This window comes from Culex pipiens, chromosome 1 (genome assembly GCF_016801865.2).
Source record: "Culex pipiens pallens isolate TS chromosome 1, TS_CPP_V2, whole genome shotgun sequence".
Classification (NCBI taxonomy): Eukaryota; Metazoa; Arthropoda; class Insecta; order Diptera; family Culicidae; genus Culex; species Culex pipiens.
The window spans coordinates 51,344,099-51,357,421 of NC_068937.1; the positions used below are offsets into that span (position 1 = coordinate 51,344,099).

Sequence of the window (13,323 nt, forward strand, 5' to 3'; positions counted from 1 at the left end):
CCTCCACGTCCACAGGGAGGATAGCGAACTGGTTTCCAGACGAATTTTGAGAGTCCTTGCTCAAACTGCCTGGCTTTGCAGGTAGCACATCGACATTCTTTAGCTTCTTCAAATCTACTGATCCTGCTGGTGAGGACCGCCTCTTTTTCTTGCCGTGAGGCATTTTTGCACTTTTAAGTACCGCACTGATTGGTGAGCCACAAGGGAATCAAGTTTGATTGATTTACAGCGCTTATAAAACTGCACTCTAAATCTAAACTTTTTTTATAAGGCCCTATGAACTCCCTTCGGATTTTTTTTTTTCAAAATATTGACAACTTCAAATGCTTAAACAAAATAAGTTAATGCTGAATTATGTTTTTGCAAGGCCATGCACAGACGAAAGTCGGTTCCCGAAATCGTGAATTGTGTTCATGAATATAATGCAAATGCACCATACTCATGTGGGTCTCGTGGCGCAGGGGTAGCGGCTTCGGCTGCCGATCCCGATGATGCTATGAGACGCGGGTTCGATTCCCGCCTTATCCACTGAGCTTCTATCGGATGGTGAAGTAAAACGTCGGTCCCGGTTTCTCCTGTCTCGTCAGAGGCGCTGGAGCAGAAATCCCACGTTAGAGGAAGGCCATGCCCCGGGGGGCGTAGTGCCAAAAGTTTCGTTTTCGCACCATACTCATGAATAACGTGAATAACAAATGGACACAACATGACGTGGTCCCGGCGAGTGTTCAGTGCCTGCCATTAGAAGCTAGTCAAAATCGTAAGCAAAATGAAAAACAAATATTCCACGCGGCCAGGTCTACATTGCCGTGTTACCCGTAGGTACGTTTCATTGCAATTTCCCGCTTCCCCATTTCAAGGATCGTCATCACCAACCAAGCCAAAATAAAAACAGCTCACCATTTGTTACTGCTACCATCAAATATATCTCCAAAATAGTGTATTGCATCATTCTTGATCCTACATTATGAACAATTTTTATTATTATTTGCCTCGCATGCCACGTGCGCTTCCAGCCACGCGTTTATTGTTTTGTCTTATCCTTATCTCAACGAAACATCCAGCACTATTCAATATTATATGAAAAAATAATAATAAAAAACAGTCGCATCATAATTTTTGTGTGTGTTGCTTTTTGTCTGGTTTACTTGTTATGTTGTAACAAAGCTGTATTAAACTATTGTTTATACGTATCACTATAACAAATGAACCCATTTTTTCATTACTTCCCCTTAATGTGGTGAATCTTAATTTTGCAAAACTTCCGGGCACTTGCTTAAGAAGAGTGAGTTGTAGCATTGCTTTAGAGAATATAAATTTTAAAAAATAAACACAGGAAACCCCACAAGTTAACACAAAGTAATAAAATCGCGTCGCAGCCGATAGATTTGGTACCGCATGCAACCTTGACCATCGGCATCGGCTGCGGCGCCTGTTGACACGTGTATTCCAGGCGACAGAACATCGGAGAAAAAGCGGATGACAGCGATGGGAGCGGGGGAAAATGGGAACACGCGATCGCACGCGCACGTTTGGTTGGTACTTTGAACTACGATTAGCGGGGAAACGATGGAGGCGGACGACCGGATTAACTCCACACGTCGGCCGAGTACCGCTTCTGGGCTTCCATCTTCTTGACGTACTGCGTGGCTTCACTCTCGCTCATGTTGCCCTTGGTTTGCAGCACCTTGAGCAGAATGTTCCGCACGTCGGTGGCCATGTTCTTGGCGTCACTGAAGGAAGAGAGAGAAAGAGAGATAGGTGAGCGGGAGGTTTGGAGGTTTCGGTTTGAACGGCGTACGTACCCGCAAATGTAGAAGTGACCCTTGTTGACTCCTATCACTTCCCAGATCAGGTCCATGTCTTCCTCTAGCAGATGCGTAACGTACACCTTTTGCGGCTGGTCACGCGAGAAGGCTGTCCTCAGGCTGATTACGCCGCGCTTGACGTAGTCTTCGAGTTCCTGGAAAAAGGGGAAATGTCATTAGAATGAATTCAAAACCGGTCAAGCTGCTTCTCCTACCTCTTCGTAGATGTAATCCTCGGACCGTTTGCGACAGCCAAAGTACATGACGGTCTGGCCGATTTCCTTGCCTTCCTGCTTGTTGAAATCTCGCTCTTGGATAAAGCCTCGGAAGGGAGCCAACCCGGTTCCCGGGCCGACCATGATGACCGGGGTTTCCGTTTTCGCCGGTAACCGGAACTGGCTCTTGCGGATGAAGATCGGCACCCGCGGCAGCGATTCTCCGTTAACCTTCTTCTGGGCCAGGAATGTCGTAGCGACGCCGTTGTTGGTACGTCCGGTCTTGGTGACGTACTTGACCAGAACGGCCGTGACGTGCACCGTGGTAGGGTACAGCTTGGAAGACGAAGAGATCGAGTAGTAGCGGGGCTGCAGTCTCGGAAGCAGTTCGCAGATGTGGTCAATCGGTGGATGGCAGGACGGGACGTCTTCCAGTACGTGCACAATGTTACGGCTGCTGTCCTGAACCCATTCCTGGTACTTGGCCTTGCCTTCGGGTGCCGTGGAAGACATGAACCGCAGGAACTCCTTGTCCTTTTCGTCGCTGCAGTATTCGGCCAACTCCTTCAGGATGTGAGTTCTCGGCAGCGCGGTGATCTCCAGGTAGTGCGTCAGCGCCGTTTTGTACGTCGTTGGGCAAGGGAACGGATGCTTCTTGCTACTGTCCGTATCGGTGTTGATCAGCGAGAAGATCGTATCCAGGTCGGCATTGCACAGCTTGCCCAATCGGGTCACCAAGTCCGAATCGTTCACCGGGTACATCGCCAGATGATCACCAGCTTCGTAGCGCATCTTCGATCCCTCGATATCGAACTCGATGTGCATGCACGAACGGCCACCGGACTTGTGCAGCTCGCGGTTAATCTTGATCGGAGCCATGAACGGATTCTTGGCATCGAACGGCGGGCGCTGCGTCTGGAGCGAGTGAAGACGGGCCACCTCACCGGTGTACAGACGTTCCGGCGAGGTCTCCGGCTGCTCGAGCAGACGGTACTGACGCGTCAACACCTCATCGCCGGTACTTTCGATTCCAAAATGGTCACACACTGCTGGCCAGAACTTGTCCTTCCACGTGATGAAGTCATCCTCAATGCTGTTGGGAAAACATGCTTTCTTCAAGTTCTTTTCTTTAAACAGATTCTTCCATTCAGAAGATCACGGAACTCCCAATACCCTAACACAGACGTGAAAATCAAGTACCCCCAAACATCAGCTGTTCATACTTACTTCGCGTCGTCATCTCCAAGTCCCAGCTCGAAGACACGACTTGCTCCCAACTCCTCCAGCCGTTTGTCGACATAGATTCCAACCTTGTTGTAGTGCTCGTACGTTTTGTTGCCAAGCCCAAAGACCTACAAAGCAAAAAAGGTCTAGTCAGTAACAGTTCAAGTTTAATAATCCCCGCCGAGATTATATAACCCGGGGAAACCTTGTACCTCAATCAATCCCCATTTTCGCCGAAACCGGCCACTACCCTTTGGATCCTGGCGGATGTTCAACAACCATCGAACCGTGTTCCGAACCGCCGATTGCTTCCTACCCGTCCGGTCATCCCCTTCCACCAAGGAACTGACCGGAACTACAAAACTACTGCATTTTCGCTCTACTGAAACGAATAAACGCAACTTTGGCCTCAAACAGTGCGCAATCATAGCTGAGGATGATTGCTTGTGACAATTTTACAAGATCACCTCATTTTCAATCGAAATTGAACGAAATTAATCTTATTTTCCTCTTGAAGTGAGCAACACGTTGTGCTAACTCAGAGTGATGAAATAGACTGAAGAGAGAGACGTCGACGAATGGAAATAAATATCATTACGAAACGTCAAACTGGTTTGGTTATGTTGGTGAGATCGCATACAAGAAAGGTTCAGCCCCAGTTACACCACCGCCATAGACCACTATCCCACACTCACCGCGTAGTTCAACCCGGTAAAGTCCACGTCGTTGTTCTGGATCCACTCGTAGAACTCCATGCAGTTGTCGGTGGGATCACCCTCGCCGTACGTGGCCAAGCAGAACACCGCCAGCGACTTGTCGATGTCCTTGAGCGTCAGCAGCTCTTCCTGTGAAGATGAAGTCGTCCAAAATGAGCGCCCACAAAACCAACCCGCAATCGTTCAAACCCTACCATGTCGCACTCCTCCGGGTCGGCCACCATACCCTTCATCTGGTAGCGCAGGCCCTCCTTCGCCAGCCGCCCGGCAAACTCCTCGGCCGTTCCGGTCTGCGAGCCGTAGAACACGACCAGCCGTCGGCCGGACGACTTCAGCTTCTTGATGAAGGAGTTCTCCGCCATGGTCATCGTGTTGACGGCGGTGGGCCTGTTTTTTTTAGAATGATTCGAAATTAGAGTCACATTTGTTCGACATGGGGTCAGTGCGCAACTTACTGTATCGAGTACGACTTGAACTGACTAGTCTGGGCTTCCTTCTTTTTGTTCTTGAGCAGGTACCATGCTGCACCGGCTACCAGCACCAGCAGCAGGACAATGTCTAGCGGGCCCAGGAAGGGCTCCTCGGTTGCCGCCACCACCGGGGGCACTTCCGGCTCTGTCTGTGCGTCCATGGCTTAGAGGGCGGGTGGTGGATCACGACGACGTGGTTTGGAAGGGTCTGGAAGGAAGAAAGAATTGATAGTCTTAGTAGAGATCTCTAGTATCGAGTCCTTTAATGGTTCAAATTTGGAAATCGATGGACTATTTTTGTTGTAAATATTAACGAATTTGAAAACTAGTGTTAGCTTCATAATTCAGGCGAAAAATGGACAATAAATTTGTCGAAATTCATCGTTTTTTTTCTACCGAGCAATAAATTGTTATAATTTCGGCAGAATTCTGCCGATCTAAAAAATCGAAATAAGTCTGTACAAAATTAGAAAATGTTGACGATTTTAAATAAATAGTTACTTTTGCTTCAAAACAAGGAAAACATGTTAAATGGTTTCATTTGGAAACAGCAATTCCCTGGAATTTCTTCCCGGAAATTTCGACGAGATTCCCTGGATGTTATTTTTAATTCAATTAATTTAATTTAATTGTTGGCTCCGTCGGGCAGGCGTTTCCATAATTGGGTACTAAAGCCCTATGTCAATTTTTATGTCCAACGGTAAAAAACACGATTAAAAACAATTTCTGATCACTTTTTTTCATTTTCATGCAAAAAAAAATTATGACAGGACAACATTTTTTCGATGGATCAACTATGGTTCCCTTGGAACGAGCTGTCAAGTAGGAGCATTTCTGTCAAGAAGGACCGCGAGGTTAATTTTTCAAAATTGATTTAAAAATCCATTTTAGACTCTTTGTGGTCGTATAAAGGGTCATTGTACTCAGAAAAATAAGCTTTATCGCTGTAAACAATAATATCAGCAATCTAAGCTTCATTTTAGGACCCAATTGCAGAACTTGGTGCCCAGTCATACGCTAATCCGGGCATGCTCAGAGGGGACACTTCCTGACGGTTAAGGTCAGCGGCCTGATAGATGTCGGCCTTGATTTTGATGACGCTAAATGGCGCAAGACGATGGCTGAATGTGGGAAAAAAAAACAAAAAAATCCGAAACATGGTTCCACCAACGAGTGCTAAACCATTAAAAGCTATGTTTAAGTATCAGAAACAGTATCTAATGAAAAATCACCGCACAGACCGGTGGCCGGGATACGGTCCACCGAAAGATCCAGATTTGTCAAGAATTTTGACTTCAATTTCATATCTTTTAACATGAAATCTTATGCATAACATCGGAACCGGTTCCACGATCTTCGGTGGCCACATCCAGAACCTTATTTAAGAAACAGCGTTAACGCTTCGGTTAACTGGCCATGCGACGTGTAAAACTAGTTGATTTTGAATGAAGAGTGTCTTTAGTGTATCAATTCGTCTCCTGGCCGGTTCCCATATTCCCCGGTGGTCACATCCGGACTCCGTTTTTGGCAAACAAAAACGTAACAAAGTCTCAACCACATCCCCCTAACTGCGTTTCATAATAAAAGAACGCTGTTGCGAAAAAGCTTCTGGGTGGAAATACAATTTCATATCAAACATGATCCCTGCAACAGAAGGAAGAAGTTATATTTTCAATATTAAATATTATTTCCATCCAAAACGCTCACCATCTTTTAAAAATATTATCGAGACGAAAAAATAGCATAACCAGTTGAGCTGAACTGACAGCGATGTAAAGTGTAAATCAAAACGATTGCTGCGATTAATTGAAAAACTCCTTGCGCTCCTATATTTGAGAACCCCTCAAGATAATCACCAAAACTGATTATTTCTCAATACGCGCAATACTACCAAATGTTTTATTTGATAGTATGTGTGAGTCTTGTGTAAAAAGTGACAGTTTTTTGTGTGATCAATGTGGTAAATGCTTTGATGAATTTTTGACAGTTCAAAAGATTTCAAGAAATTTTCAAGAAAATTTATCGCGGTTAACCAAAATCAAATTAACAATAGAGTTATCTACGAGCGCATGTATTGCGTGTGCGTACACGAAAAAAGTGAGGTTAAATTGTGTACCGGCCAGCAAAACAAATGGTGTGCTAGTGTGTGTGAGATCGGGCTTGGATAACTCTATGCAACTATGAACTTTGATCTGATAAATCAACTGTGTGGACCCTTGCAACGAGCTGTCAAGTAATTACACATTATGTCATGAAAATTGCACATTAACATTTTCAAAAATTGTTCAAAAATCAATTTTGAACCATTTTTGGTCGTTTGTTGTGTTGTAGCTTTATTATTGTGTGAAATAAATGCAAGTCTTCATTGTTTTAAAGGTCCTATAAGCTATTGTTTTTCATATATTTATAGGACTTTTTTTTTTTCAAGAAGTGAGAATTGCGCAATACGTTTCGCAATTGATATCCTTCCTGTTCCACCATGACACTCTTCTAGGCCAAGGTTTCGTGTAACAATCCAATACTGATCATGGCCATACGGTTTTATGTTCCAGATGACAATGAAGCCGAGTTACACTCTGCGAGTTCACCGTTAAAAAAAAATAGTTTGTGTCGTAAATCACTGATACCACAAATCGATCCACTATTTTTAAACATTTTTTTTAATTGTAACAAGCTGTTTGTTTGACGCACGAATTCGGCTTTATATCCGGATATAAAGTTATACGACGGCTTCGTAACAGTCAAGTAGTCACGCCTTTCGGCATCATTCAGTACGTGACGACAGCCGGTAGCGATCATCTCTCACGCCGTATCTTCCAAAACAAACACGCCAAAATACAATTGCGAACGAAAGTCATCCAGATGTATCCATGCAGATATGATCACCGCTGTTATTTTGCAAAGTTAATGCCATCATTCAGTTATTTTAAGATCACTTGACCGTGCATAATATCATAGCCAGCAGAGGTCAATTCACAACTTCAACAATCATATTTATCACTTCTGGGATTCCATTTCACGCACACCACTTTCACACAAAAAGACCTCGACCGAGACCCTCAATCAGCCAGCTCTTCATGACGCAATACACGATCATTCACACACAACACTGCTGAATTTATGATTATTAACCCGTGGAAGGTCAAGTACACGCACCGTCTCCAGTAGCTGTCGCTGTTGTTCAGGGCACGGTTCACCGATTTTTGGATCTTTCTCCGTGCGGGGGCTTCCGTTGATCACTTGGCCAGACTCGACCAGAGAGCTCACTTCACTTCATATCTCGCCGAACGCTGGAACACGACTGCCAGTTCCGAACTCGTTAGTTGAACATGCGCGTGAGATTGCAAAAACAAATTTGCAAACGACGACTTTGTAGACCACGACTACGACGGTGGCGCTACGCCACCACCGCTTACCAATACAGCCAAAAAAGGGGGGGTAGCGTTCCTGGTGTTGATCACTCGGGCGAGTCAACGAATTGGGCGAACATTTTGCGCACTGTCATCGGTACGGAGCTTCGGTAAACAGTTTGCTACACGCGACACAGGTATCGTTTTTATTCCGGGAATTCCGGAGGGCAGCCATTATGGCGGTAGCTATAAAAAAGGGCGCACATTAGCTGTCAACACGCGCGCCATAATGGCCGACGAGTTCTTTGAACTCGGCGTCGTTTTTGCTCATCAATCTGCAAAATACGTGTCTTATCAGTTGCTCCCAATTAGGGGTTCGAAAATGACCAGGCAAATTCGCCGTCAAGATCTACTTTCACAACCTAAAACGAGTTTCCTCGAGTCAGCTGACGCATTGTTTTCACTCTCGGTCTGTATTTGGGCATCGTCGAGGGCTCATTTCCTGCACATCACGGTGACCACTGTTATCTTATCACAAGAGCCCAGGAGTGCGAAAATGACTCTCATTCCACACGGACTGCTTCCTTAAACGTCGACTTTTGTGAGCGCAAACACAAAGTGTAATCTCTAACCGATAAGATATCGCGCAGGGGTTCAAATCAGAGAACTTCATCAATGAGATTGTGCCAAAAAAGGCGCTTTACAAATCCTGAAGGTCAACAATTTTGAATATATTCTACACCAAGGGTAATTTCAAACAGCTAGTAAGAGTGACATCAGCTATAATAGCAAATAAATTCCCACTTTAGAGCCGATATCACATAGCGAAAGCGAAAACAAACTGTTCTCAGACCGTATGGCAGTGGTTAAGTGGCGACTGAATGAATACTTGCAATATTTGCAATCACTAGACACCACTGCCAGTAATTGTGGACGCACGTGGCTGACAATGATGCGGCATGATTTCCAACAATAACAATCAATTTGAGGGAAAATAGAGGAACACAAATGTTGCTACACTGGGTGATATGATAGTTACAGGTAAATAAAATAAAATCTTTAAGGCTTAATAGGCTAGAAAGAGCATTTCGACGTGATCTTGTCGCACTTCTCTTTTTGACGTTCCGAGAATAACGCGTTTTAATATTTGACCTTGAATACACAAAAAAACATAGCACGCAAAGTAAACAATAACAAACACGTTTTGTTTGGCTTACCGTGACCATTATGTGCATTGTCCTAAAGTTTGGTTGAATTTAGTTACCGGAGTCCCAAGTTATAATTACAAATGTTTACGGTAGTCGGTCACCTACGTGTGTCAAACGCGTTCTGACTTAGTTCCCTTCGACCAGTTGTCGCACTTGCAGCAATTTGCAGCGTGTGTAAAGACAGCACGATCGGATCGAAATTTCTTTCATATGAAGAGTGACAACAATGCACGAAGTTTTCCGGGTTTTGTTGAATGTCTCAGGATTGAAATCGAATTTTGAGTTATCTGTAAAGGTCAAAAGGTTGAGGCATTGAAAGCTGCATAAAATGGCGTCCTTAACCAATGTAGCCCAAAATCATTTATCAAAGCATTTATTTTGTGCATTTTTTGTCAAGACAACCAGCAGTTCATTTGTTCGGAATCGAAACGAACTGATGTTCCCAACATAACCTACCCTTTTAAATGCATGCTTTACTACACACTAAGGAAATGTTTATGACTTTTACATACATTATTTTTATTTATATTTTATGTTTGGGAGAAAGCTAAACTCGCTAGATACCTAAAGTAATCATGCTAATTGAAAGCCAAACACATCAGCTAAATTCATTAGTTAAAGTTTTTGACAATACCATACAGATCGTGTTCTACAACTTAATCTAACCAAGGTGTTAATATGTCGGAAGAAAGCTTTTGTCAGATTCTGTTTCCTCCAGATTGTGAAAAGAATATTGTAAAGACGCAGAAAACCCAAAGACCGCAACGGCCATTCACCGCGATCAAACACCTTCACCACCTTCGAGATTAGGCAATCTCAACTGCTCGATACGGTGCGGCAATCAGCAGGTGGAAGTGGAAATGATTAAAAATGCAAGTGCAATAGTGCATTTGACGACGACGGCTTTGGTTCAGTGGTCCAAGGTCTACCAGCCTCCGATCAGCGGTGGTACGAAACTGGTTGAGCCCAAGTTGGGAGAAAATTGCTCCGAGACTTTCAAGACTCTAATGACCGACAACTCTAGAGCAATCACTCGGAGAGGGCAGAGACCTCATGGGCGAGTTACGCAATCGGTACCTACCCATAGATTACTTGGGAGATTACGAGAGGGTTGCATAGATATATAGATGCAGAACTCCTAAAATGCGGTTTTGTGCATTTTCACAGCGGTGCTTATCTTGATGGTTCATCTTTTTTGTGGTTAAGTATCGGCGGTAAGGGACCATCCACAAACCACGTGGACACTTTTTTGGAAATCTCAACCCCTCCCCCCCCCCTCGTGGACAATTGTCCATACAAAAAAAAACTTTTTTGTATGGATCGTGGACAATCGCCATACCCCCCCCCCCCCCCTAAAGTGTCCACGTGGTTTATGGATGGTCCCTAAAGATGCCCTTCAAATAGCATTGCTACAGCTCGGGTTCGCTAATTTGAATGCTTCGAATATTCTCAACCGCTCATAAACATTAAATTTCAAAAAAAAAATTTATGATCATCGCGAACATTCCTTCTAAAATTCACAGATAAGTACTTTTTGCTCAAACCATACGCAAATGGCAAACCAGCTGATCGAGATTAGGCGGTATTAGTAATGCGATACAACTACAAAAAATCAAGCACGATCTCACCTTAACGGAGAGGACGGAAGGTAAAACAGATACCTGACGTAAATGGTCCCCTCTTTGCCGCTGATGATGGTGTGCAATACCCCCCGACAAGTGCCGGCCGACCAACGAAACCGGTCCGGTTTCGACAGACTGAGATACCGTTTTTGTGAGGTGGATATGGCAAAGATTTACGTGTGCATACGCGTCTAACGTTTTGCTTCTGCATTGCGATAGCACCAATACCAACAACACCAACAACGCGCACACTTTATCAACGAATTGGTTTGAACGCATGAGCGATTAACTAAATAAGACCATGAAAATCGACAGTTTTTTTTCGATTTTGCGAAAGTCTTTAAGGCTGCGAAGTTCCTTCTAGAAGAAACTGTGGTGAAAATTAAAAAAAAACTGCTCGATTTTTTTTTTTTTTTTTGCTTTTTGATACAATGTCGGAATCGAGTAGGCTTTTGACAGTTCGAACAGAACTACAGAGTGGATTCTCTTTTTCGAATGGGGCACCCGATTCGAGTGGTAGAAATGACAGTTCTCCCATAAGGAATACATAGTAGAAAAACGTTACTTTATCCACCCTTAGGTGGTTGGTGCCTTCCTCACATTTAAAGGGTGCTATCCAAAATAGACACAAAATGGCGGTGTTTTTTTTTTCAGAGTTTTATCAGCCTCCAAAAGGTGCGTAAATAACACTTAAGTGCTTATAACTTTTGATAGGGTTGTCAGATCTTCAATGTCTTGGACGCGTTGGAAAGGTTTTTTGATAACCTATCCAACGATAGGTCGCATGAGCGATCCGGATAACGTTTTCATCAAAATATCTGAGATCCGGCCTCCAAAAAGTGCGTAAATAACACTTACGTGCTTATAACTTTTGATAGGGGTATTCAGATCTTCAATGTCTTGGACGCGTTGAAAAGGTCTTTTAAATACCTTTCTGAAAATGTATAGCATGACGGGTTTTCTTACAAAAACCACCCTTTTTACAATCTTCCGAACTTTTGTTAAAATCGTTTTTTTGGCATAACTTTTAAAGTACTTAACTAAACTCCATAATTTTTAATAGCGACTTATGGGACCCCAGGACGGATCGAATGAAGCCAAAACGGACCAAATCGGTTTAGCCAGTCTTGAGATAATCGAGTGACATTTTTTTGATCAACATCCCACCACACACACAGACATTTGCTCAGAATTTGATTCTGAGTCGATAGGTATACATTAGGGTGGCTCGACATGATCGATTTTACAGAACAGGCATTTTCCGGTCCCATTTGGGCTCCTAAACATCCCCCCAAAATTTGGGAGCGATTGGATTTGACCCGGCTTTCCGCAAAGCGATTCAAATTTGTATGGAAATTTGTATGGGAAAACCCTCTTTTTTACATTTTGATTTTTATAATTTTCATTTTTCACTCAATTTAAAAACTAACACCGTAAAAGTATAGCCCTGAATGTCCTCTAAAACTTTCCCGAAGAAAGTACCCACTGAGAATTTTGGCTCGAGCCTCGAGTCGATCTGGCTCGAGATCGAGCCTGAATCGAGTCGAAGCTCGAGCCAAAATTCTCAGTGGGTATGGTCCTATCTTGCTTCTGAAAAAAGATACAGAGTTTTTAAAAGAGGCATTTCAAAATAAGTGCTGAAAATTATATTTCTTGCCAACACTGCCAGTACTTCGGTAGATATTTTGAAATCTTATTTTTTAACGTAATAAGGAAGCAACCTAGCAAAATGGTGTCTTAGGAAAAGTTGTTGTATATGAATGTGGCTTTTATTTAAAATTATTGACATGCAGGGTGACACACCTACAGGGTGTCAACCAAGCCCTAACTTCTACTGGTGACCTTTTAAAGCGTTGGTGTCTTAGGAAAAGTTGTTAAGCTACTTATTCCGAGAAATTTTGACATTGTTGGAAGACAGGGTGGCACATCTACAGGGTGTCAACCCATTTCTAGCTTCTATTTAAGACCTTTTTGATCACTGTAAAGTGGGCGAAAAAGAGTACAAATCGCAAAATAGACCTGCCACGCAAAAGGAGGCTGATCAAAAAATCGTAAAAAGTCAGTTTTTCACATAAAATTTCCTGGGAGAATTGATTGCGCATGATTAAAAACAGTTTCCGATCTTGCAAATTTAATTTTACATAAAAATGGGGGTCAACAATTTTAATTACAAGATTTTTTTTAACAAAAATCACTATTTAAAAAAAATCATAACTTCTCCGGAAAATTTTCAAACTCAAAAATGAGCAACTTGGCCGAAGACACCAAATCAATAAAACAAATTCTTGAAAAGTTACAGGTTTTATTTATATTTACGTACCATTTTTGTATGAACAGCTGCCAAAATTGTATTGGTGAACCAATAACACAAAATGGCTTCTTTGGTGATAGGGAAGGCCTCCACAAAGTTTGAGCCAGATAAAAAAATAAATAATAAAAATGGAAGAAATCGGCCGATTTTGTAGAAATTGCTCCAATGTCCTAAACATTTTTACAGAAGAAATTCCATTATTCAACTTTCTTTCATTTTATACAGAAAAAAAACATTTGATCGGAAAGTTGTCAAACTAGCATCTTAACTTTGTTACAATCAATCAATCATGTGCAATCAATTTCCCAGGAAATTTTATGTGAAAACTGACTTTTTACGATTTCTTGATCAGCCTCCTTTTGCGTGGCAGGTCTAATTTGCGATTTGTACTCTTTTTCGCCC

The 13,323-nt window shown here is 42.9% G+C and overlaps 1 protein-coding gene across 5 annotated transcripts in view; it reads right to left on the reverse strand.

Moving 5' to 3' along the window:
• Positions 1-899: 899 nt before the first annotated feature.
• The window catches only part of LOC120412639 (NADPH--cytochrome P450 reductase), a 29,935-nt gene continuing 17,511 nt past the window's right edge, over positions 900-13,323 (reverse strand). For 2 of the 5 annotated variants that reach the window (XM_039573198.1, XM_039573212.2), the window contains 6 exons: positions 4,416-4,638; positions 4,155-4,347; positions 3,940-4,089; positions 3,248-3,372; positions 2,021-3,113; positions 900-1,960 (listed from right to left, as the gene is read on the reverse strand). In XM_039573198.1, coding sequence (XP_039429132.1) covers positions 1,586-1,960; positions 2,021-3,113; positions 3,248-3,372; positions 3,940-4,089; positions 4,155-4,347; positions 4,416-4,591 — 2,112 coding nt within the window. In that variant the 5' untranslated portion in view covers positions 4,592-4,638 and the 3' untranslated portion in view covers positions 900-1,585. Of the gene's footprint in view, positions 1,961-2,020; positions 3,114-3,247; positions 3,373-3,456; positions 3,798-3,939; positions 4,090-4,154; positions 4,348-4,415; positions 4,639-7,586; positions 7,748-13,323 lie in introns of those variants that run through there. The other 3 variants (XM_039573221.1, XM_039573203.2, XM_039573226.2) reach the window with 3 other exon arrangements.